Genomic DNA, 27,372 nt, shown 5'->3' on the forward strand with positions numbered 1-27,372 from the left:
GGCATTTGAAATAGTTTTTTTCTCTCATAATCACTGCATTTCCATCTTTTCCATCCATATCGATCCTTTTTTTAATACTTAAAAAAATAGCCCATTGACATTTATTTACATCCTTTACAACAGTTAGATGGAAACACTTTTATTAGCATTGTGGCAATGAAACATTTCTTGTAATTGCTTACAAGCTCTTTGGATGTTTCAACTGCTATTTTTGACAATTCAACATTTGTCAAAAGAACAAAGTCTTTGGGTTTTAAAGGCCTCCCCAACATCACCTTAATCTTCATCTGTCAGCAGAGATTTTCTATCGGATTCATATCAGGACTCAGGGACGGTCCTAAAATTTTATTTTTCTTTCACTCAGGCGAAACAATGTAATATTAAAATATCCTTTTTCAGTCTAAATCTGCCAGGTATATTCGTGTTTTGGTCTCTAACTCAAGCTGGTGCGGAAACTACATAACTCTTCGTTTGCTGAAAGAAAAATATGGAGAAACAAAAGAAGAGCAGCGATTGTAACAGTTGGTGAACAAAAACCACACTTTAATCATTAAAACAGTTACCTTATAATATGACACCCAGTGGAGGTTTTGAATCACCTCCTACAGACCGATGATACAAATTACACACCAAAACTGCATAACAATGACATAAAAGAAATCTGAATCTCATTTGAAAACTGCAAACTAAAATGTGAAAATATTAAAAGAAAACTGAGTAAAGAAGAGTTTTACATCACATCTTGAAAGATGGAAATATTGGAAAGAAGAGAGAAAAATAGTCTTCAGATGTTTTCATCTGCATCTTCCTAAAAAAAAAGATAATATGTATAATATGAAATATTGATTCTGGACATAGCATAGGTGTTCCTTAATAAAAATCAAAAGAAATTCTGCGTCACATCTGAGCAGCTGGAAGAAATTAAATTCTGAAAAGGAAAATAAAAAGCATATCCTTAAATTAGATCATTACCTACTTTGAAATATGGATCAATTCCAGCGATATTACTCTTTTTTCTTTTTGAGTTAGTGAATTTTTGGAACAGGTTCCGGTTTGTCTTGGTACTGTCCATCGCCTTTTAACTGTTGTACGATCCATTTTTCAATCAGTATGGGTCTTTGTCTTTCACAGCACCGTATGTAACTCGGGGATGTAAACAGAGAAAAGTTTCCCTAGAAAATGGTGACCACAACCCACAATGCATTGCAAGATTATGCATACTTTCAACACTTATAGAGGTCGATAATTTTATTATGACCCAGCTTTCCACCAACATTTAAACATAAGATGTATGCGCAAATCTCAAGCGTGAAATGAGTCTCAAAACCCCATGTTTCTGTGATCTGTGCAAGAATGTAGTTTTGTCTGTGTATCAGGTGATTTGTGCATACAGATGTACACATGTTTGTAATCTATAATTGTGTGTGTGTACATTTGCTTTGTTTTTTTTTATTTCTGTGTGCATTTAAGCACAATTTGCAAGTACCCAAAGTTATGCACAAACAGGTTTATACAGTTTACAAATCTTGTACACACACAGGTTTTTTGAAGCCATTTTGCCTCCATTTTATTTTATTATGTGTTTTTCTTAAATCCTGCCATTCTTTTATTTCTTCCGATTGGTGCAGTATTTGGTGGCCGCTGTGCACTCATATGGGTTGCACAAATAATGAACTATGTGAACTTGACAATTTCAGTACAAAAAATGCTTTTAGTCAGAGTATAATATGAAGTCAGTGAAACCTCTGTAATAATGATCTGGTCAGATCAGTACTAGAGGGGGTTGTTAATCAGAGTCAGCTGGTTTGGCTGGTATCTATCTATCTATCTATCTATCTATCTATCTATCTATCTATCTATCTATCTATCTATCTATCTATCTATCTATCTATCTATCTATCTATCTATCTATCTATCTGTCTGTCTGTCTGTCTGTCTGTCTGTCTGTCTGTCTGTCTGTCTGTCTGTCTGTCTGTCTGTCTGTCTATCTATCTATCTATCTATCTATCTATCTATCTATCTATCTATCTATCTATATTCTGTATATATCTACATAAAACTGTTAGGTTCAGTTCCTGTGATTAGACAGTTTCTCTTCATTAAGATTTAACTTGTTCTGTTAGATTCCTATTTTCCTACCTACCTGTTATTAGTTATTGGTTAGTTAGTCCTTTTGGTAATATCTGTTCATTAACCATGTTTTCCTGTTAGATTCTGCTCGCCTCCTCTCCCTGCCAGATCATTGCTCTCTCTTCCTCTGCTTAATCACCCCTACATGTTTCACTTGTGCTAATTGCTCCACCTGTCTTCCCTTTTGTCTACGCCCCTATTTATTGAATCTCATTGTCAGGTCCTTCGTTGTGCCAACCCTGTTCCGGTTCTCTCCATGTTGTGTTCCTGATACTTGTTTTGCCTGCCTGTCTGTAAATTTTATTATTATTATTTTGGTTAATAGATCGCCTTCACCGCATATGGCGACTCCCATGCTCTTGCCTGCGCTACGGTCCGTCAACAACCCCAACACCGCATCTTGACAGAAGGACCTGGGCTCTCATTTATAAAGCTTGTGCATGCAGAAAATGTGGGCCTGAAACCTGTGTATGCCACTTTCCACGCAAAAGTTGGGATTTATAAAAAAAATAATAATAACTTGAGGGGAAAATGTGCGGTCCTCGTGACAACTCCGACCAGACAGGGGAAATTGGCGACACAGATGGTGTAATGCAATGGAATTAGGAGGAAAGGTGGTTTAAATGATCAGGGATTTTCTGACCAAAGGTTATGACTGGCTAATATGTCACATTTGACTCCAAGCATTGCATTCTGCTACAGCTCACCTCCAGGGGGTCCTTTTTATCTGGAGGGAAACCTCTCATCACTCTTGGCATCCCTCTCTCCTCAGAATGTCGATCTGAACTCACAGCTTCAGAGCAGTTGCTGGTGTCGCTGTTCTGGAGGTGCTAACCGTAATTCTCTGTCCGCCTGAGGCTACTTCTGCCTGGTATCATCTCTTGGACGAAATCAAGCTCTGTGTTCCAGTCAGCAAAATAAAGGTCTGGGTCCCAGCCTGCATCTTTGTGGTTTCAGCCCGCAGCATCTAGGGGTCCTGCGCCCGCTAGCCTCCAGACCACATCCAGGGCCGTCGGGCTCCTGATCTCTGCCAGCGTCGAGGACATCTAGGACTAAGTGTCTCATCTGGACAATTCCACCGCCATTCTCCTGATCTCCTTGCCTTGTCTGGAAAAACCTTACGACTGCCCTCCTAAGCTCTCTGCCTCGTCTTGTCAAAAGAAGTTGACGAGGCAGGACATCCCGTTTTGATCTGGCTAAAACTACCAGTTGTGCCTCAGACTTTGCAGGAGCTCCGTGATACCCTGATCAGGATCTGGGAGAAAATACCTCAGGACACCATCCATCATCCCGTAAGGAGCATGCCCTGACATTGTCAGACGTGCATTCAATCATGCGGGGGGCCATACTACTGAGTACCATTGTGAGTTGCTGCAATGACATTTCAGCAAATTGGACTAGCCTGCTGCATCAGTTTTTCAGATTCTTTTTCTTGGTGACTTTGGATTAAGCCCTCTGTGTGATCATTTTCATCAAATGTTGTAGCATCTGTTGTTCTCCTAATTCATTATTCATTCTATATCAGTCTGAATTTCTAGAATTACTTTTTTCCTGTCAATTGAGAGCTGATGTGTTCCTTTAATATTTTTTAACAGTGTACAATGTCATAGGGACTCTCCTATAAATACAGCACAGATGTGAAAAATATTATTTTATGAGCTGGTAGTGTTGCAGACATAAAATTAGACCTTATTTTGTGTCAATACAAGGGTCTTTGCATTAGTGTCTATAATTGAATGGAAAATAGTGCATGCCTTAATTTAAAACTGCATATTTGTATAGTATAATTTAACAGAATAATTGTAGCATATTATTACACACTAAGTACTGGGGAACCTGCCAGAATAAAGCTGTCAAGAACTTGATTGTTATTAAAGTTTTGTTGTAAATTAATTCAGAACAAATGTTATTATTACCGATTTACCTTTCAAGTCATTCATCATGTCAGTTTTTCCTCACATTTAAAGTACCTATCTGTAGCAAAAACATGAAAATGTTTAGTTAATGTTTTATCAATTCATAATCAATCAACTTTTTGATGATATATGGAAGAAAATAAAAATCAGTAGAAATCATGGGCATTGTAGCAGTTTTATTATACAATTTATCAATGAAATGAAACCCCTAAAATGAACCTTTAATTTTGCCAGAATCATAAGCTGCAGTTTCAACAACAGCTTTGTTATCATCAGACAGTGATGTTCTGATGAGGCGCACATCAGTGGGAGGAAGTGACAACATTTCATATTGGCCATGTGGGCAGTTGCCCAGGGCAGGATCAGATTGGGGAGGGGGGGGGGGGGGGGGGGGGTGTAGAAGCACCATGAAAAAAACAATAGGCATTTGTCACTTGCGGTCTGAAAAAGTTCTGAAAAAGACTTTAATTTTGAAAGGAGAAGTGGAACCCCCACGAGCTGATTAGGTGCCCCCTGTTTTCTTCTGAGAACAGGAAGATAAGATTTGTGTGGGATGGCGCTGCACCCTATCCTGTCCCAGAGTGTGAAAATAACTGGGGTGTTGACAGAGGCAGGATAAGGAGAGGGGGGGTCTTCCCCAGCTTGATTTTCACATGAGAACCACCACCACAAATTTACTTAGAACGTTATTCGCACAGTACTTTTTTATTTACCTCACTGGACCCTCCAGGCTGTGCTGCCATATTCCTTTATATTTAAAATTACCACTGTTAGTGCACATATTTATGGTAATCAGGCACTTAAGCAGAATGCAAAGGATTCTTAAATTTGTTCTGCTTTTAAAGTTCTTCAACTTCGAGTTATAGCCCTCTGTTCATAGTACTATCAAGGAGTCTTTTGTACTTCACCTATTATTAAGTTAATTGCCGCTTTAGAGACCCTACAGTCATATGTGGGTCTTTGACCAACCCAGCTGCGATGGGAATCATGTGGGAGGTCACGGTTACATGGGTTAGGTTGCATGTGCTGGTGTGACAGGAAAGAGTGTCAGAACCACATTATATGTGATCGCCAGACAGACACTGATAGAGCTCTGCTCGTGTTTATTGAGGAACCTTCTTGTTTGTCCATCTCTAAATAATGTAAAAGTGCTAGGACAAAAGCAAAACAACAAAAATTGGTTTATACTGCTAACCCATTCAGGGTTAGGACCAATCCAGGCCTGACTTGGTTCAACACAATGGGGTTGGGTTATGGCTCTGATGCAGGACACCGGTTTGGTTTTCAACTCAAAAACTGACTGGCAAAGAGTGATTTGAAAAGAATATTCCACAGCCTGGATCGCAATAAAATGTATGTTTTTTCTACTACTTTCAGTTTTATTCAGATAATGAAAAATAGTATTAAATTAAGTAAAAATAAAAAGTTAAGCTACCACAGTGAATGACTCCACAGAGCTTTCATGAATTGTGGAGATGAATAATAATGAAAATGGAAAACTCTCAAAACACACCTAGAGTTTAATTCATTTATGAATTATTGTCTGAAAATATAGCATTGCACTCTATTTCAATTTGTTTCAGCTCTGATTCTTATTTGAACAAATATCAATCCAAAATCGCCCCAAACTGGCTCCTGCTGGCAGATAGTATTTATTTGAGTCATGTAATAACATTTTCCTATGCAAAGCATATTTGAAATTAATTAAAGTTGTTGGACGTTAAAGCGTGTGCAAATTGTCTCCTGAGTGGGTATGAATTGATACACGGTTGGCATAAAATGTCCTGCAGACTGCAAAAGTCTGAAATAACGAAGGGGTGAAATAAAGTTGCCTTGTTTTGACTGATTATAGCCTGGATGGAGGGCAGAAGAGAAGAAAACAGGGGAGTTGGCAGCTCAGCTATCACCGACTTACACTAGATACTCACACACTTGTCATTGTGTACACTTGTTACTAAAGTGCATAAACTTATTCTATAGTGTGGACTACAGTCGTTAACACAGTCAGCAGACATTACTATTGTTACACAGCATAGTTTTTACTACCTGACTGCATCTTATTTTATACCACATAGTTTGTTAAAAAGGATAAGTCTCCCTGGAGTCTGCACTCTAACAAACTGGGTCGGGATTTCTGATTTAGTCTCTGAGCAAAACTGCTCAGCATCTGTCCCAGCAGCATAAACCCTGCTCTGGGGTTAGAGAAACAAGCCAGTGGTTTTGTTGTGTGTAGTTTGCACCTTCACCTCTTAGTAACCCTTCTATCTTCTCCATTCCACACATGTGCATTAGGGTCTTTAAAGGATTCATTTCTATTCCAGATGTAGGAGGACTGCTGTGCCTTCACCCGAAGACCTCACTCTTACTTCTATATAGGGTCAGAGATCATTTGGTAGCAGTTTGCTTGCTTCACCGCTGTTGTTGGAAAAACAAGCACGCAGTATCTCTAATCCTGGCTTGGTTTGATCCAGTCTTTACCGGTTTAATGTTAAACAGACTCCTGGATGTGTGGTAGTTGAAACGCACCGAGCTTATTTATTTAAAACAGCGGAGCCGTGAGGATTTTTTATCACGGAACTATCACCTGACTGTGCAGCAACACTTTGCGCGGCGTGCGTTGGGTGTTTCATCCTACAGGTAACGCCGTCTTTCTCTTAGAAACCCGCGGTGTCTGAGAAAGGTCTGGGATTGTGGTGTTCAAAGAAAATGCGCGCACTCCAGGCACACACCGAATGAGCGCCCACATGAAATGTAAACACCATTTTCCCAGCAGCTGACACCTTGACTTGGCTGTGAAAGGTTATAGAGCAGAGCAGATGCTGCAGGAGGCATAAAACCAGCTGCCAGAGCAAGAGAAAAGGAAAAATCTGTCTTCCCTTTAGGTTTGATGTGATTACAATGCAGCAACGCGTTCATATTGATAGATATATGGAGTTAAAATGATCAGGTCTGGGTTGGGGGGGGGGGGGGCAGGTGGGTTATACCAATAAAACTAGGCAAGACAAATATGTCAAAGACATTGCACAACATTGTTTTTAGGTAGATTCAATGGACCGCAGCAGGACCTTGGGTAGAAATGAAGCAGAAATTTAGCAAAGTTTGCATTTTGAAGTATAGATCTAATTATGCTCATTCATTAATTATTCATCCAACTATTTATGATTTAACTCAATCAGGCGTTCACTATTCCTACATGCTTGCTTACGAGAAGTGATTGCTGCAAAGTCGTTGACTTAATGCAACCGAGCTTGGCTTCTTTAGATGGATAACTTTTTACCAGTAGGCATCATTAACTGAATTTGACTGCATTGTTTTTATAACTAGAGTTAAATTGCAAATTATGCGGTTGAGTTTAAATATGTCAATATGATTAGGTTTTGTAGCAGTAATTTGATTACACGTGTCTGGATGAGAATTGTTAGTCTTGTAAAGTGCCTTGAGATTACATTTGTTGTTACGTGGTGCAATAGAAATAATCTAGATCAGACTGAATAAATTAATGCTATGGATTGTTACAAACATCATTACAGAAAAAAAAAGGTGGGTTTAATTTGCAGCATGAGCCATTAATCAAACTTAATATGACATGTGCCCTGCAATATTAATAAGGAACAAAGTAGTTGCAATTCATGTAAACACCATTATCAAAATATGGAGCAAAAGATTAACTACACTCTCATATCCTTATATCTTAGTAAAAAAAAAAAAAAAAGGAGCCATATTTGTCTTTATTTTGCATGTTAATAAAATTGGTCTGAGCAATATTTCTGCAGGTGTTCTAAACAGCTTTCACAACTCTCCCTTGCAGACATGCATTTTATTTATCATCATTTGATTTTTAAAATATCCCGTCCTTGTAAATGAACAGAAATGAATTATTAGTCACCTAACACTGCCGTATAACACATTTAAAGGTACTTAAATAAGGAATGAGCTGCAACAGACAATTTAGCAAAGAATCACTCTTTTAATTGTACCCTGAATGCATGTTTTGACAAACAGGTTATTGCAAAAACACAGATTGTGCTCATTTCCTCACCTAATCTGTGAATTAGAGAGATAATACAAAGTGGAAAGCATGGAATGGGATATTTGTACCAAACCAAGGCCCTTTCAAAGAGCTGTTAGCCAAAGTGTCTAATTATCGGAATTAGACATTTTACAAAGAGCATTGCCCCCCCTCCCTCCCATGTTTTAATGAAAATTTAAAATACCATTAATATATAGGTGGGTTTGTCCACCAAATGCACCATGGTGAGATAATTTCCTCCATAATGCTCTCCATGCCCAGCCTGTGAGTTTAGATCAGTGGCCATGTTTTGGAAGATTTGCAGTTGTGTAATGCTCTTCAATTTTAGATCATATACTGAGCTCTCCTCGGGTTATGAATACTTGAGCAAAGCACTGCCAGCAGTAACTGGAACAGTTACACTAATATATGCTGAATTTTAACCTACCCAGGTGCCTCTGCCACCATTTGCACCTCGTATAGTGAGACCTAAAGGTCTCGTAATGATGGAGAGGCAGGTCAGAGACGCGAGATGTGTCTTCAGATTCAAATGTATGTCTTTTAAGTCGCCATCTTAAATCAGAAGCTGCCAACACGGGAGACCTCATTTAGCGGTGGTTCCGCTTCCTGGATAAGAGGTGGATCATTTAAAGAGCAACAAAAATTGTTTCATGGCTCCTACGCTTTTCTACTTTTTGTCATCAACCCTTCGTCCACATGACTTATTCTATCTCCAACAACAAAAGGGAGCAAATGTTATCATTGCTCTGCTTTGCCACAAGGAAACAGGCCGCTGATAAATCCCAAGCTGCAATTCTCTTTTTAGTGGGGATACCTGTGACATTAGCTAAAGGAGCTGGAGGAAACATGCCCCTGCCTTCTGTTGTCTGAACAAATCTCTGTCCACGGAAACCTGCTGCAGAACAACAGACTGTGACATGCGTGTTTATGATTTTGCTGATATGATAAACACTTCCCTATTCCTCCCTCTGGAGTTTTGAGTCCAGTGGCTACAGAGATAAACAAACTCGCTGAGGTTTCAGGCAGTTTTCTTCCCAACGCTATTCATATTGGTGCGATTGTTTTTCCGGGGGGGGTGGGCTGCCTTAATGCATGATGGGAAAGATGAAAATTAATATGATGTCTCAGCACAGCGTGGGGTGCAGCTGTTTATAACTGTGTACATAACATCCCCCAGAGTTGTTTTAGCTAGGAAGGCTTAGCGTTCTTAAGGGAAACTGCCAGTGTTTTTTTTTTTCCTTTAGGCTACAGGTTGGCCACAGTCAATACAGATAAAATGCAACATTACCTGACAGGTAATGACTGTTTTAGAATCTGGCAAAGAACTATTATGGTGTTAAGTCTAATCAGCGAGTTATATAATCCGCAGATCCCTCCAAGGCCCCTAAAATAACTTGCTGCCTTTCATTTACACCTTTGTATCGATCCCCTCTGAGCCCTTATGCCACATCACGGGAGGGTAAATGAAGAGTTCAGCGTAGGTGGAGCACCGTGACAGATCATAAGTCCTCCCGGCCGGGAGGTCAAGAGAAAAAAAATGACACAATCCCAGGTGGGGAGAGGAATTTGGTAATTGCTCCGCTAAAGAACACATCCTGCAGAGGTGTCACATGTCGCAGGCTTATAGGTCATTTTATGTAGCTATTGATTCCATTAATGTGAAGTGTTTCACTGTATTCGCTATCATTCATTATGGATACATCAGTCAAACTCATTTGGGATCCCTGAATAGTGTACACCGCTAGCGCTATCAATGGCAGCATGATGTACGGTTGTAATTTTAATAGCATTGATTTGTAACATGTAGATGTATGCGTGTTTGCTTTGACACACTGCACTGCAAATGTCAGCACAAGTTTCCCTTTGTTATTTTAGAAAAAAAAAAATGTCTTGTTTGGCATTTTAGGGAATTTGCCTATTTGATGCATGAGAGATGATAGAGTGGGTGGTGGAGGAGGACAGACAGCCTGGGGCGGTTGTGAGAGCAAATTCAAAAACATAATTTTAAGGCTAATTCTAGCAGACCGCCATCATGCTGTTGGGACACAGGCTGTGCTGAGTACTTAGTCACAACAAAACCACAAACATCAATGTGTTTAACTGAGATGTTATGACATTTTTTTTATATTGGAGATATTTTTTTGATCCAAATGCAGGAGAAAGAAGTTAATTGACAAACCCGATGACCATTCTCTGTAGGGAGGACAGTGTGAGTTAGTTTGAAAAAGTCGGGACCAAAGTTGAAGTTTGGACAAATGGGTGATTTTAAGTTTCCTGTGTCGGGTGATGGCTCAGAGGGAGCGGTTCTAGTCGGGTTTGAAGGTGAGGTACTGCAAGCTATCCAGAGGGATTGGTGTGGCTGGAAAGTGGACAAGCAGAGGACTCAGAGACGAAGGAGCTACGGGAGACGACCATGGAAAGGAATAGTTGTTCGAGGAATCCCAGGAGTGTCCAAGATCTTTGGCTGTAAAAAAAACAAAGACAACAGAAAAATATTAGAACGCTTGAAAGGATTCAAAGGTTACTTTTTTGCTGGAAATCTAACCTAGCTAAAGATCGCCTGTTTGTAATTAAATCCCTGTATTTATCCTATTCAGAGAGGGTCTCAGGGTCTCAGAAGGGTGTTGTCTAAAGTCTAACCTAAAGATTCCACCACCATCTGACCTTGGTGGAGCGACAAGAAGTAACCTTATGATGAAACTGTAAGAGGAATTCCTGTTTGCAGTTTGCCAAAAGCCTTTTGATAAACAGCAAACACATGGAAGTAGATGGTCTGGTCGAATGATACCAAGACTTAACACTTTGGCATGCTAGTAAACCGTTATACGTGGTGGAAAACTAGCACTACACGTCACTTTGATCAAACACCTGTACTGTGTACCTGGTGGTAGCAGCACCGTATTGTGGAGATGGGTTCTTTCAACTGGTCAGAGTAGACCTGAAGATGCATGGAACAGAACAGGACAAACCAAATAAAACCTGTGGGCAGCTGCAGAAGACTTGAGACCGGGGAAGAGATTCACCTTCCAGCAGAACAGTAATCATAAACCTACAGCCAGAGCTACAATGGAATGGGTTAAATAAGAGTAAATTCATGTAATAACACAGACACCTTCCTTCCAGCAGCCACTAACACATGTCACTTTCTGTGGTATTACTTTGCGGAAAAAAAAAAAAAATATATATATATATATATATATATATATATATATATATATATATATATATATATATATATATATATATTTATATATATATATATATATATATATGATCATGGTTCCAAAGAAACAATTGTGATTACTTGAAATGGTATCTGTTCTCTTTTAATGCAGCTGTTGGTTGATATATTTATAGAGGCTGGGCTATTTTTACCTCCAGGTTTATAAGATGCTAATGTGAACATATTAAATGGAAAGCCTCTCTCTTTTTGCTGGCGCTCTCTTCATGTCTCTTTTCTCTGATCAGTTTGAATTGATCTTTGCTGCCCTCTCATGGTTCTCTTATGCTACGACAGCATACCGTGGAAAAGGCTCCCTCTCTGTAATTACACAATTGAATCGGTAGCACTGTTTGCAACTTTGTTTTTAATTGTTTAGTATTTCATTTAATGAATTCATCCCCCACCCTAACCTTAACCCTGTCTTTTAATATGAGACATTTTGTTCTGCAGCTGAGCATTAACTAGGATGCATATTAACAACAGTCTTTTACCAGAGACAATAAAAAAAAAAATCATGTCAGCATATCACCACTTATATTCTGAATGTCAAGGACATTTCATTATTAATTTGCTGCAACTTTTAAAGATACATATATTTCCTCTCGTCGTTGAGAAAGAAGCTGAACCCTCCAACGGAAAGCCTAAGACTGAAATGTCACCAGTAGCAGCCGTGCCAGGAGACCACTTAGTGTTTGGCTCATTTTAAGATAAATGAGGTCTTTGGCCCAAACTCCAGACTTTATTTACCTAATGAATGAGTCTCAATCCATCTTTGTTTACAGCCTCTGCCTTCCACATACCAAGCAGCGACTTCAACCCACACAAGGGTCAAGACACGCGTGGTGGAAAATGCATTTGATCAATCAGCATCAATCCGGTGTTTTCATTCCGACTAATGTGCCATGTTAACAGGAGGCATCAGAACGTGTTTCATAGATAATTAGTCTCCCAAATGGACAAGAGTGACAGAAAACAGAGCATTGCTTATGGAAACTGTTTGTGGGGGAACACGATAATATGATGACGTGATGAAGACCTGGATGACTGATGAAAGGGTGAAACCAAGCATGCCATCCTCATTATAATGAAGCAGGACACCAACTGACCCCTATGTGGCTGCTGCCTATGAAAACATCCAAAAGATGTAATAATTGAGATTATCTAAAATAATATCCAACATTCTACATGCTGGTTGACAAACCTACATGCTTCATCCAGTAAATTTGCTTTTATTGAACTTAAATGCATTAATGTGGAATATTTCATGCCAGCATCCACTCCCAGACCCACACTCAGTCAAAGAGGAAGGAAACACTAGTCCAGGCAGAACCTCAGATGACCTCTATCTAGATCCCCTTGTCTCCCGTTCCTTGGCAGCGCCCTCATCTGAAATGCTGTTTCAGAGCTTCGGGGTGGGGGTGGGGTGGTTGCGTGCCAGACTTTCCAAGCAAACCCGGGGGACCGTGTACACCTGCTTATTAATAATCTACAGGACTATGCTGTCGTGGCACACTTTCCCCTCAGAGTCCTCGAGATGATCTCAGGCAGACAGAGGAGGAGTGTATTCTACTGAGGGCTTCTTCAGACCTGTATGCCGATAATTTTAAATGTGGAATAAGATGTGAGGTATAGAGTTGTATAAAAATCCCTAACCTTCTAAAGCCGAACAGAAGAAATGATGTATGAAATATTGACTGTTTATTGGATGCTTAAACAACATACCATACTTTATACATTAGGCATTTCTAAACTTAGCTTTTTGGAATGAACTCATGCCAGCTTATATTCTGTATACTTGACCAAGAGATCATTTACCACAATACATCTGGTGCATATTTTTTTGAAGAAACCAATAAGGTTAATGAGGTAGTATTCTCTCAAAATAGAATTGCCGTTATAGGGTTTAGGCATTTTTCTTTAAAAAAAAATTTGTAGTAGCGTAATCTCTGATACTTCTAATTAGGAAAAAAATGAACCTTTAATTTGAGTAGATTTATTTAGTGTGTGTGTGGGGGGGGGGACTTTGATTAAACTTTAATTCAATATGGATCTTTATGGATACTGATAACTGTTCCGTGGGTGAGATTGTTGGAAACAATTTTACAGAGCTTTGTTCCCCCTTTAAGATTACTTTAGTTTTTGTTTTGCTTGGTCATATTTTCCATATTCCAAATCACAAAACACATTTTACTAACTGACAAAGATATCCTGGGTGCATTTAAACCACAATATTTGAATGGCAATTTCAAACATTAAGGGAAAAAAGCTTTCTAAACCATCTTGACCTTATGTGAAAAACAAACTGCCCCCGTAAACGTAAGGGGTTGTCTCACTCAAGATTACTGAACTGAAACTAAATACTAAACTGAATTATCTACATGTTTTACCAATAAAATAACACCAAAAAAAGACTGATTTTAATTGAATAAATAAGGTTTAATTAGGCAATAAGTGTTTACTTGTATTGATCATCGTCATCAAACAAACTATCATAACATATATACAAAAGCTAATTTTGCTAAAAAATTTGTTGAATAATCTAACAAAATATATTATTGTAAATGAACAAAAATCTTTTCTCCTTTATCACAGAGACAAATCTAAACACAAATGTTCACATCAACAAAATGTCTGTAATAAGCGAGTAACTCTCAACTTCCACACACGGCTTTCAGTTCAATTCAAAAATACTTTATTTATCCCAAAGGGAAATTAAATGTTCACAAACCTCATTTTGTCAAGGATTTATTATAGATGATAATGCCTGTAGGCAGGAAAGATCTCCTGTAGCTGTCCGTTTTACAACCAAGCTGAAGAGACTCTGCTTTTGCAGCATCTTCTGCAGGTGCTTGAGGTTTTGTTTTTAGTGCAGCTTCTACACACCAGGCATTGCCTCCTTTTTGAGGCTGCAGCACAGATGGGATAGAATACCACCTTGTTCCACCTGCCTTGATGGCTGTCTCCCCTCCATAAACTCAGCTCGAAGATCTTCTGTCAGCTGCTGCAGAGTGCATTTCTGGAAAAGAACATTGGCCTTTATTCCTGCAAGGTCATGTGTGTGTGTGAATATGTCCATGTCATTTGATCCAGATGTCCACACCATATGATGTGTCGTTTTAATATTGCACCAATGCTGGCTTTGTCTTCAGCCCATTAGTGAAGCTTAAACTCATGTAAACAGCGCAGAGAATAAAAACAAATATCAGGGCTTCCTCTGATATGATTGCTACCATTACGGCTCCAAATTTCAGCACCCATGGAAAGAACAGTTCCACTTGCTGTTTGATGGAGGGATGGAACTTGTGTTTTGTTTTCCCCAGAGTGCCCACAATACTGGATCGCTTGGCCTGCAAGCTGGTAGTCAATTTTAGGAAAGTGAAGAAATCAGTGGGGATATTTTTTGCCTTCCCCAGAAATGGCTTTTCCTGTTTCAGAACCACATTCTCTCCATGGAGCTGACCTGTACTCCATGTTTCCTCCTTTTCCAGATGTGATGATCCATTCAGCATGTATTTTTAACCAATATCTTCTGCCAGTTAAACTTTGATCCCATATTTATCAGGCTTACTTGCCATGCAATTAATACATTTGCACCAGGTCTTGGGTCTTGGTTGGGAAAAGCTGCTCATCTATAGGGATGTTGGCACCAAGTTTGTAGCTGGCAATAGAGTCTTCAACAAACTTGCTCCAGGTAGCATAAATCAATGTAAACCTGCCATCCACCAGTTGTGCACACCGAAAAATCTTATTATCTTATTAAACTGTTTCAGGATATCTTTTCCTTGAAAAACTAGAGACTGTCCATTTCCATATTTTCTGTTCCCTGTGATCCCCCAACATACAAGAGAAAAAATTATGTTTTCAGCCACCATCATGTAAGTTAGCCACAGTACAATCCTGGGTAAATTATAGCAAGTCGTCCATGTTCATCACACTACCACCATGTTTCACTGTAGACAACACTTTAATTTTCTAAACTGCTGTGTTACTTTTCCAGCTTACATTACTTGATCCACTTTTGTCTTGTCAATTGCTAGAATATTTTCACAAAGGTCTTAAAGATCATGAAGTTGTTTAATGGGAAACGTGAGATGGGTCCACCTATGTTTTTATCTTTCCAAACTCTCCCATGGTTATAATTTTTGCCCAATCTCTTTCATATTGTTGAATCATGAACACTATCCTCAACTGAGGCAAACGTCTCCTGCAAATGTTATTCTTGGTTCTGGTGTGACCACCTGGATGAGTCGCTAATGTGTTGTGGGATTTTTGTAGCCTGGCCACTCCTAGGAAGGTTATCTAGTGTTCAATGATTTTTTCTTCTTCTTTCTTTTTTTTTTGAATAATAGCCCTTCCTTTTTATCTTGAGAGCATCAAAGCATCAGGAATATCTTTGTAACCCTTTCCTTTGTAACCCAACATGGTTTTTCAGTGACTTTGTTTCTTATCTATTTCTCAATTTCTTTTGATCAGGGCATGATCTTTTGCTCTTGAGGTCTTTTAGTCTACTTTCAGTGTCAGTCAGGTTCTTTAAAATGCCAGTGTGCCACTATATTTGTTTGTCACATTTGCATATGAGTTGCACATTTATTCAGTGGAATTGTTTTCTGTCCTTATAGTAATATGAATGCAGTCGTTAGCTCCCGTCTCATTTGGAAATCAGCTACTTGCTGCAAATTAATTTCTGCTTTTTCAGCCACCATGAAGGGGAACTTCATATATCTGGGTAATATATGGATGAGGCTGTCCGGGATGACTACGGCTTACCTAAATTGTCAGCCAGCTCTCTCTAAAGATTTTCCAGTTGTAAGGAATCCCAGCGCAGTAAAAACACGCTCCTTCTGCATTCTTCTATCGCAGATGTCCTCCAGCACTGCCAAAGCTACCATCATTATAAAATTATTCCCATCCTTATGCAGCTAATTATGGACATGTGTAATTGTGTCCATGTTGTTCACTTTAGGAAACATTTGGCCTAATCTGCTAATCCAACAGTTTTTTTCAGTGAGAATTACAGTCCCTTATATCGTTTACATGCATTTTATGCTTATCGGTGCACAGACTGACAAAAACAGAGGAATATTTAGAGTTTACATCTGATTGACATTGTTTTCCTCGTTTTTAGGTGTATAACATTAATATATGGGGCTAAATGTGGTTCAGTTTCTTTGTACCGCTTTAAACCATAAAAGCTCAAACTGATGCTCTTTGAGTTTAAATAAGCTGAATAGAGTCACATTTCAGTGTATTTGGGCAGTTTTACTTCTCTATAATGTGTTACTGTGGACTAAAAAGCCTTGCGTGGGTGTCGTTCATTTTCACGGCAGGTCAGAGGTTTGAGTGGATTTCTGCAAACTTTAATTTTATTACATCTTGAGTTGTGCTTGAAATGGGAAAATGTGACACAAGCTTTTGTGCGCATAGGAACAGCTTAAACTTGAGACCCTAGGTCTCCAAGTTTGGTGATAAAACTGGAGGGGAGAACAGCGTTGAATAGTGAGCTGAAGTAAGCGAACAGTAATGTGCATATGTGTCATTGTTGTCCAGTGGTGTGAGCACAGAGTGCAACACTGTGGATATGGTACCTCCTAGGCTCCTATTGTTGCAGTGGGTGAACTGGTGTGGATCCATTGTGGATGGGAGAAAGCTCTTTACATGTGCCAGGACCAGTCGCTGGAAGCACTTTATGAGGTAGAGTGTGAGTGCTACAGGGCCGTAGTCACTGAGGGGCGTCGGGGTGAAGTATTTCTGCACAGGCACGATGGATGTTGTTTTAAAGCATTTTGGCACAGCTACATGGGTGAAGGAACAGGTTGTAAATGTGAGGATCCCGGTGAGCTGCTCTGCACACACCCTGCACACGCCCTGAAACCTGTCCTGGACTACAGGGACCGTCCTCACTGCCCAATTTTTGATGATCCTAACAGTTGGCCTGCCAATGTTGATGAATATTTGGGTGTGAGGAACAAAGACTCTTTGAAACACCAGGACATGAACAGTTCTTTGGCAGAGAACACAGAAACAAATGACTGTCACTGGGTCTTTCAAAACAACAATAATCCAAATCTACCCAGATTTGGATCATCAGACATAAACTCTACCTTCTTCTATTGTCATCTCTGTTCCCAGACAGAAATCCAACAAAACTGTGGTGTGAGTTGCAGATAATTGAATAAAACAAAGGACCCATTACTCTGGAGAATCCAAGGCTGTGGTTTATAAACATTTCCGCTTCCAATCCACAAATTAACAGAACTACCCACTGAGTAATGATGGAGCATCACTGCTTAGTCATGTAAACAGCGTAATAATGACAACACAAACAACAATATATTGCTTTTATCTAAAGTACTGTCTTTTTCTCTTCTACGATTATGGCATAAACATGCTTTGCAGACAGCTTTGCCATATATTATGATTTTTTTTATCTCAACTTGTTGTTTCACAACCCCAGTGGGGTCCCAATCCACTCCATGTAAGCAAAGATTGATTTATTGTAAAGGTCTCACCAGATCTTAACTAAGGTGCAACAGGCCTTCCGTGAAACCCATACCCTCATTCTATGGCACAAATATTCACTAAAACTCAAAGCATTAATGAAAGAAATGTTGGTTACTGTGAACCATTGGCCGGTAAATAAATTGCCTCCCATGGAGACCTATGGTCACAGGCTAGCAGAGAAACACTGCTTGCCAAGCAGCTGCCCTGATTCTTAGGCCATTCCATCTTTTGCTAGAACATGAAAGGATCTTTCAAGTGTTGCTTCCATCCCAAGTGTTGTTTGATCTCCTGCATCTGAAGGAAGATTTTATTTGATCAGTATCTTCTTGACAAGAGAAACACAGTTCTGTTAGACTCATCCACACAAAATGGAAGGCCCAAACTACAACAAACAATTTGAGTTCTGCAGAGGATTATCAAGGCTGACCTTCCCTCCATCCAGGACTTGTATAGGTCTTGAGTAGCATAAGGGCGGCTAACATATCTGTAGACCCCCCACATCCTGGCCACAAACTGCTTAGACTTCTACCTTCCGGATGGAGCTAAAGAGTGCTATTTACCAAAACCAGCTGCCACAGAGACAGGTTCCTCCCCCAGGCTGTCACTCTAATGAGCATTTGACAGTCAGAGTACCCATGTTGTTACCATGCTTATTTGCACCAATCCAACAGATTTATACATATTTACAAAAAAAAGTCAAATTCCTTGTTTTTATGCACAAATGTGAAATTACAATTCATTTGTCTATCTATGTAGGTTACTGAAGTGAAAGGTTGACTTGACTTGGAAGGATAATTTACATTCACTAGCTAGAATATTACAAGACACAAAATAAAAGAACACCTACACTGCTGTGCAAAGGTTTATGGTCACATGTCATGTTTTTGCAAAGGAAACTCACATTATATTATTCAAATGAGTTGCAAAATTAATAGAAAATATAGTCCAGACTTTGACAAGGCTAGCTTGTGGCATAGCGGCGCCACCCATGTTTGGAGGTCTTATGTCCTCAACGCGGACGACCTGGGTTCAAATCCAACCTGCGGTCCTTTGCCGCATGTCTCTCCCTTTCCTGTCAGTCTACTTTCCATAAAAAAGCAAGCCACTAGAAGCTGCAAAAAAAGAAATAGTGATTTGAACTTAAAATAATAATTTTGTCCCTCAGGCGTTGCATTCATCAAAAAATCCTGCAATTGCAGCTTTGCAGACCTGTGGCATTCTATCTGTCAATGTGTTGAGGTAATCTGAGCTAATGTCTCCCCATGCTGCCTGAAGCACCGCCCACAAGTTGCATTGGTGGAAACCCCTTTCACACCATCCAGTCAAGCTGCTCCCACAACAGCTCAATAGGTTTAAGATCTGGTGACTGTGCTGGGCCACTCCATTATAAACAGAATACCACTCTGAAAATTCTAGACCCATTTCTGATTAATTCAATGTTATTTTAACTGAAGAAATTTGTGCTTTTTTATTAGAAATGTAAGGACATTTCTGAGTGACCCCAAATTTTGAGTGGTAGTGGAAATAATTTCTTTCAAGAAAGAACTGAACTAACTCAAGAACAGGAATAAGGTACATACATGATAGGATATCAGTGCTGATACACACAAGGCTTGGTGGAAAATTGGGTGTATCTTTTTTATAAACTGAAAGAGTAAATTTTGATGCAATACCGTTTTAATGAGCAAAAAGTGAAATTTCACCACTAGGTGGGCTGTTGAGCACTGTCCGTAGACCAAAACAAGATGTGTGGCAAGCCACGCCTCTCACTACCTCCAAAATCTAATCACCAGACCAGTTATCTGATTCAATTTAAAAAAAATTACAGGAAGAGAATCACTTGAATATAAGCGAGGATCACAGTGGGCTGGTCACAAGCCCGTCGGGCTGCATGAAACAATGCTAACTATGTTAGCTGGGCTACCAACGGCTACTCGCCTCACAGCATCAACACCTGGCCTATTGCTGGTCAAACTCCAACGATTCACCCACGTCCCACAATTGTAACAGTGCATTGAATCAAATCATCATAGCAACACAAGTCTAACAAGACTGTAAAACCAACAAATACCAGCATTTGACTTCATGCCATTATTCACCTGACTGGAGGAGAAAGCTAGCCCCGAGTCGATTTGGAGCTGCTTCTGCTCTTGATATGCTCTCCAAATATTTGTTTTGTCTTTCCTGATCAGACAACTTCTTTGCCAAAGACTGTTTTTTTTGTGGTAATAATGGGTTCTGATCGTGAACGCGGTGGTAGCATTTTATGGGGAGGGATGGGCTAAGCCCTGAGTGGCAGCTATTCTCATGCATATACGCGTGGGATACCAACCCTGGCTTTGTAAACAAGAGAATGAAGAACAACACAGAGAGATGGCGAATGACGTACCATACCATACCATACCATATTCTGTCTAAAAAGATACCTTTAGTTCTTCATATCATTATTGTTTAGTTCTTTCAATCTAAAATAATGAAATATTGCTTATTGCTCCTTTAAATCACAGATAAGTAAGGATAGAGCAGGTGCAAAGACCTTTTTCTTCTATAGCAGACTAGTTTAAACTCACACCTTCACTGGTTTACATTTCAGGATTTTCCTGTGTTAGTGTGTGTGTTGGGGGGTGGGGGGTGGAAGCATTAAGAATTGCTGTCTTAATGCCAAAGAGAGCCCAACAGATTTTACTTTCACAAGCGGAGCCTTACTGCTTTTGCCATAGTGCTCCACCTGATTTATACATGGATGAAGTTTTATTATCTTTAATGCTGGGACTATTTAATGTTAAATGGACACATAAACGGGAAGGTAGAAGAGGGAAAAAAGAGAGAAACAGATGAGACAAAATGCTAAAAGGGAGAAAAGATAAAATAAAAAGAGGAGAGGAAAAGGAGAGAGCAATACATGTTCTTTTTACTCCTGCATCTTTTTGCAGCACAGACGGCTACAGATGGACAATGCCTGATCCTAGCAGTATATACATTCTCTGAAGCTGAGGTGAATGCACCCACGCCCTTGTTCATGAATTCATTTCATAACTCCCTCTCCCACACACACACACACACACACACACACACACACACACACACACACACACACACACACACACACACACACACACACACACACATATCAACCTAACTATTCTTCTTCCTCCTCCCGCTCTACCCCTGCCTTGCACTGCAGCAGTGTCACATCCATGTTCCTTTTTTATTCCCCAAGGTGGTGCATGCTTGTGTCAGGAGAGACTCCAGGAGGATAGCTGTTAGACATGCTGACTCTTCCAGCTGCCCCTCCTCTTGCAGGCCTGCTGTCCTTGCCAGCAGGAAAAGTGGTGCACTGTTGCAGATGGGCAGCATCTGATAGTTGGCCATTTTTACCTTGGAGAGGAATGCACGGTCAAATTTCAGTTTCCTCTCTCCAATGCGGCCCAACAGGCCACGAGGTATTATGATCCATCAGGGAATGATGCACAAGCCTTCTTGCCCTCTCCATGTCCCGAAAACTAATTTTAGGATCTTCAGGAAAAAAAAACCTTTCTTTTTTGCCTCTATCCTTGCTCTCATCTGTTAAATGGAGTCTCATCGGGATGTGGGCCAAAGCCATTCACCCAGCCACCAGGTCTCCAGGAGAAGTGGCAACTATATTTATAGCTGCAGTCTGCCTGTGCCAAAAATGTGGAACAATCAGCAAAGGAGCAGGGTTCAGTCTGAACCCGTATTAAGCTCTTCTGTGATGGATAGTGGATGGTACTTAGGATGTAGATTCTGAAGTGCCACTACCTAAGAAGAAAATTAACTGTTTATGGGTCATTTGGTGTGTGCATCTTCAAAAGCAACAATGAGAAGCACTAAACCCCAAAATTATAATATGAGGTGGGTCACAGATGGGGGTTGCCCATTTGATCTCTAGATTAAACATGGATTAGGATGACTTTGACCTACTGACCATGTGATCTTCTAAGAGGACAAAACTAAACAGATGGTGCATGATGCATGCTGTCACAATACAATATCATTTGCTTTACACAGCTGGATACCTTTTTTTGGAGATATGCTGGATACATTAATTAATTGACAGCATTTGTGCACCATGATTCTATGTATATGCATGCAGGCTATATTTATTATTTCTTACATGTTCCACTGTCTTTAACAATATGTTAAGAACCCCTTACCTATTCATATTAGTGCTTCATTCATATCAAACGTTTAAACTGGAATCTAGGACTAACGTAAAACCAGTGTTTTCCAGTTGCAGGTCATGAAATCTGTAGAGTTTTTTGCAATTGTGTGTGTGTGTGTTTAAAGAAAAATAACAAGTAACTCCCTCAAAAGTCAGAATAGCAATTTAGAAAACCTGAATTATCTCACAAAGCCTGACTTGAAAATCAAATATGGCAAAGGTAAGTGTGCAGTAATGCAGCGCCAGTCACAAATGTACATACACATGCCTCTCTTTGGCATGAATATATCATTAATGTAGGCTTCCAGGACGATGAATGAAATGACTCCTTTTACAAGATGGATTGATATCACTGGTATCAAATTAATATATGCATGGTGTTCCATCAGATTGAGGCCCGGAGCATGTTCAGAGCACTCATTTTATTTTACGCCAAACCCACTCAGCTAGCTTTATGGACCTTACATTTTACACTGGCGTGCAGTCATGTTGGAATAGTAAAAAGCCATGGCCACATTGTTCCTACATAGGTTGGAGCATGACAAGGTAAAGCATAAAGGGTTTGGGAGTCGTTGCTTAGCCATGGAAACCAATTCTATGAAGCCCTCTCTTTACTTGTGAAGACACGTGATATGGATCTGTTGCTATTTAGAGGCACCATGTGCCACAGGATCCAATATTTTACGTGACCCATAAACAGTGGTCTCTTCCAACCACTTCAGCTATGTTTTATAACCTCTGTCTGATATTTATGCCTCACTCACCTTATAAACCTCTAATATTTGGTGTGAAATACCTATAGGTGAAAAAAAGTATGCCATGTCTCAGATGCAAAGGTGTTGGCTTCCTATTTTTCACACTCTTATTTTTCAAGTAATAAAGACAGCTGCTGATGAGAAGTGTGCCGTGTTGACAAAAGAGCAGCGCATAACAACAAGGTGACACGATTTGTTAGACAATAAGGCAAGATAGGTTTTGTAAGGAAAAGTGTGAGGCCAGTACCAACCCCAGCTAGCCTTTAGCTGCTAACGATACTGAAGCTGACATCATTCCAGGCAATGCTCGACCCAAAGCGCTGAAGTTCTGGTGTTGCAATATGGTCAAACCTGACGTGGATAGAATTTGGCACTGAAGAGAAAATATTCAAACCCAGTTTGATCTTTATGAAACATTTATTTCATTTTAAAAAGCAAATTGGACCACCTTAATATTAATTTGTTAGAGGCACCAGAATAGATGGAGCGGTCCAAGCTGGACTAAAGATCGCTACACGCATCACATATACTTTAAAACATAATGTGTCAAACCTTCACAAAGGAAAATTAGCAAACAAAAGAAGGATTTTACACGCGTTCTAAACATTACCAAAATATTACGTAATCTCCCTTTTATTCAACATGTTTACTGTCCCCCTTGGGGATGGACTAAACCCCAACTGCATCCACCCCTGGGGGGAAAAAGCCACAACTGTCTTTCAACCCTGGAGACGGTCCCTGGATACAGACTGAACACGGTTCATGTGTGAACAGCCTACTGTAGTACATCCCACTTAAAATCAAAAGATGCCTGCCCGTCTTGTTATATGACAAAGTAACCCTGACATCATGAGCTTCTGTCGGATTGTTTCCAAAGGAAGGAAGCGTTCTGGCTTACAGGGGGGAACTTAAAATCCGGGTCTTCCCTCTGATCAGCCTTTAAATGAAAACAGCCATCTCTGCCTGTGCTGCTGACTGACTGACTGACAGTGATCTCAATCGACTGGCAGATAACGACGGCGCTCCTTTCAGCGCTCCGTGTGACGTGTCGGTCTGAACGTGTGTGTGTGCGTGGGAGGGACTAAAAGGAAAGCTCCCCTCCGCCAGCGCAACGTGCAAGAAGGGGGGGGAGAGACTCAAGCACACTAGCTGATAAGCTTTCTTTTTTCCCCCTGATCTCTCCTCCTTGTCTTTTGGCTGAAAGAAAAGTAACGGGATGCCGAGGTAGCGCGGTGAGTCCTCTCCTCTTTCCTGCTTCTGTTTTTTATCGTATTTGTCCCGTGTGCAGAGGCATTTTGTCAGGGATTAGTGAAGAATAAATAAATAAATAAATAAAAGCGGATTGTGCAGGGTCCACCCTTATGCAGCGGGGCTTATGCCTGATCCTGCGCGGCATTCAGGGGGAAAAAAAGTGTGCTGTAGCTTTCCAGTAGCTTTTCATGCTAGAGGTGGATCTCTTGCGTTCTGGTTATTAAAGTTAAACGACTGTGCGCGCGTAGCTCGCGCAATGGTGCGGTGTCACTCTAACGTGTCTGTGCGCCAGGTATTGCCCACTAGAGACCGAATGGCTTTAGCGTAAGCTCGGTTTAAACGTGGTATGTTTTCCTAATTGGATACGAAGGCTTTTGGCTGATCACCTAGCTCTGTAAGCGCCTTTCAGAACGGGGCCGTGGATTTCTTTTAACTACCCCATCCGCTTTAAAGCGCTCGTTCATTCTAAGCCGTAAACACCTGCACTTTGCGCCACTTTGCCAGAATCCACCCCAAGTTTTAGCACTTTTGTCCTAAGATAGATCTCCGATGAAGGCTTATCTAATTAGGCTGCAATGTTAAGCTCTGAGCCGGTGTGTGTGTGTGTGTATGTGTGTGTGTGTGTGTGTTCACTTCTTAGGGATGCGGCGGAGAGGAGACGCCGTGGGAGGAAGCCTCAGAACGATCCAGAGGGCGGCGAAGCACGAATGGCTTCCCCGAAGCTGCTTCCCGTCGCGGAGGGAGGCAGACAGACCGCACTAAACCCCGACGCGCTTGGCCGGGCTTCCGCTGCGCCGCACGGCCGGAAGTCTGCCGGCTCAACAGGAGAGGGGCTCCCCGGGGAGGGCGGCTGCGTCCCCGTCCGCGGCAGCCGCGGCCAATGCCTTTCCACGCCGAGGACGGCGCCGCGCAGGGCGGGCTCGGAGGGGAAACTCTGCGCCCCCGGCGAGGAGAAGATACGAGTGTGCTGCGACGAGGAGTTGGAGACGTCATTTACCATCGTCGACGAGAACGTTAACTTGCGATTGGCCAGCCCGGCGACCAGCAGCAAAAGTGCTCACAGGCCAGCGCGCAACGGCGAGCCCTGCTCGGAGACTTTCCCGGAGCTCTCTTTCATGTCCGAGGACGACCTCTCCTTCGGCGAGGGCTCCGGGGGCTCCGTGGACTACGGCTTTATCAGCGCGGTCACGTTCCTGGTGACGGGGATCACCCTGGTGATCATCTCCTACGCCGTGCCGCGGGACGTGGAGGTGGACCGCGACAGCGTGTCGGCGAGGGAGATGGAGCGGCTGGAGATGGAGAGCGCCCGGATAGGTGCCCACCTGGACCGCTGCGTGATTGCGGGACTCTGCCTGCTGACGCTGGGCGGCGTCGTGCTCTCCACGCTGCTCATGATCTCCATGTGGAAGGGGGAGATGTACAGGAGGAAGCTGGCCGCCTACTCCAAACGCTCGGCCAAACTGTACGGCTCCATCAGCCTGAAGACAAGATCCAGTCCCAGCCACTCCTCTGCGCGCTTGTCCCTGGAGGAGGAGATGGTGGAGACTTTGGCTTAAGCTGCTGCTTTAAACGTAGAACCATTTGTTTAAACAAGGATTAATGTCAGTCACACTCATTTCATAACAACCAGTCAACTATTACATATGAGACCCTTAATGGTAGGAAATGGGCAGAGAGATGGGCTCCACGTGGGAGTGTGTGTGGCTTACACAATGAACACCTGCTACTTGCCTATTTGAAATGGGACAGCTCTGGGTATGAGGGAACCAAGCTAAACTATTGTTTTTCTTAATACTAATTCACCCTAAAAAAAACAAAAAAACAAGGGCCCATATGCACAAGTTGGCTGGGAAATTACCACTGCTAGCATTTGTCTGCCCATTTTATTTATTTTTTTTATTATTTTTTTTACTATAAGGGTTCCACATGTCAATGATGACTGGGACCAAAGGCAGCCTAGTGCATAAGCTAATTAAGCTGCTGCTTTGGGTTTCCAGCCCAGCAGAAGGATCCCAAGACCAATGGACCAAAGCCATGTGGTAAATTACCTCCAATCAACATATATATGTGGGCCTCTCATGCATTTTAAGGCTGGATGTGCACTAAGTGGACATGGACTCCCCGTTAGCATCCTATGGGGGAGCTACAAGGGTCAACGTAATAACTCCTGTCAGTAAAGCAGTCTCAGCATTTTTTTTAAAAAAATTGCACAACTGTTCCATGGCCCATTTAGTGCCACACTCTATCCAGAGTTGACCAAACCTATGGAGGCAGAGAACCTTGTAGCTACACTCACATTGTAGCCCAGGGACTATCCCCCAAAAAGATTTTTTTTCAGCCCGTTTCCTGCCTTTATAGGTTTCATGTGTAAACCGGTAGACCAGAGCCAGACAGAGACATAACCAAGCTAGGTCCCCAGGCCATCTACTGAGAACTCCTGACTTCTCACACAGATTAAACACATACAAAAAAACTATTTGTAACTATGTTTACGAAGAAATATCCTACATCTAGATTCACATTAAAAGTTTAATAATGGCGTATTTAAAATAATTTCCAGGTCTTTAAATTTTAAATGTATGAAGGATTTGAAGTATGCGGTTGGAATGTTTGAGCTAAGGGTATAACAATACACCCAGTTCACAACAACAATACCATTTTCTTTTTAAAAGAACTGATCATTTTTTACAACAACAGAGTAAGGTTTCACAGATTAAAAAGCGTTTTTTTTTTTTGTTTTTTTTTTTGAAAGAATCTGTATTCTGTTTAGAATATTCCAGTCCGGCTTTGACTTGACAACATATTAGGTTTTTTTAATGCTTTTTGCCTCCTTTTACTGTGTTTTTAATGCCGAAAACACATTAAAATTCCCCTCTATTTTGTGTTTTCACAAAATAAATAAAACTTTCATAAAACTCACACTGTTCAATGTAGTATAATTCAGGTCTCGTTCGATAGATCAAAGTGCTTTGGGTTTTCAAAATAGACACAGTCCAATGCGGACAAGGGTTATTGAAGAACTGTGAAATAGCCCTATAGTTTAACTCCAGTATTAAGCTCCAAAGCTGACACTGAGCATTGTTAGGAGCACAGAGTAAGACTGGCATTATTTCCAAGGCGCTTGCAGCTTGTTTGTATTTTTTCTTTCTGTCACAGTATGTCACAAACAATCGGCGAAGGCTTCTCCAGTGCTTCCGTGAAGTAATGTTTTTAGACAGCCCATCGACGTCTCTATTAGTTGATTCCAACGACACAACAGATGAACTCAGGAACTACTTCCCGTTATTCTTAAAATATGTCGGTCAAAAACAGATCCGGAGTGACAAGCACTCACCTTCATGTCTGCGACGGGACAAAGTCCTGCAATCACAGCAAAGTAGTGC

General features: G+C 40.9%; 1 protein-coding gene across 1 annotated transcript; it reads left to right on the top strand.

Moving 5' to 3' along the window:
- The first annotated feature begins 23,818 nt into the window (after window positions 1-23,818).
- LOC105933387 (transmembrane protein 74) lies at window positions 23,819-26,522 on the top strand. The gene is made up of 2 exons (XM_012872881.3): window positions 23,819-23,970; window positions 24,630-26,522. The coding sequence occupies exon 2, from the start codon at window positions 24,697-24,699 to the stop codon at window positions 25,543-25,545; it is 849 nt and encodes a 282-aa protein (XP_012728335.2). The 5' UTR covers window positions 23,819-23,970; window positions 24,630-24,696; the 3' UTR covers window positions 25,546-26,522.
- Window positions 26,523-27,372: the final 850 nt, after the last annotated feature.

This window comes from Fundulus heteroclitus, chromosome 3 (assembly GCF_011125445.2).
Source record: "Fundulus heteroclitus isolate FHET01 chromosome 3, MU-UCD_Fhet_4.1, whole genome shotgun sequence".
Lineage (NCBI taxonomy): Eukaryota > Metazoa > Chordata > Actinopteri > Cyprinodontiformes > Fundulidae > Fundulus > Fundulus heteroclitus.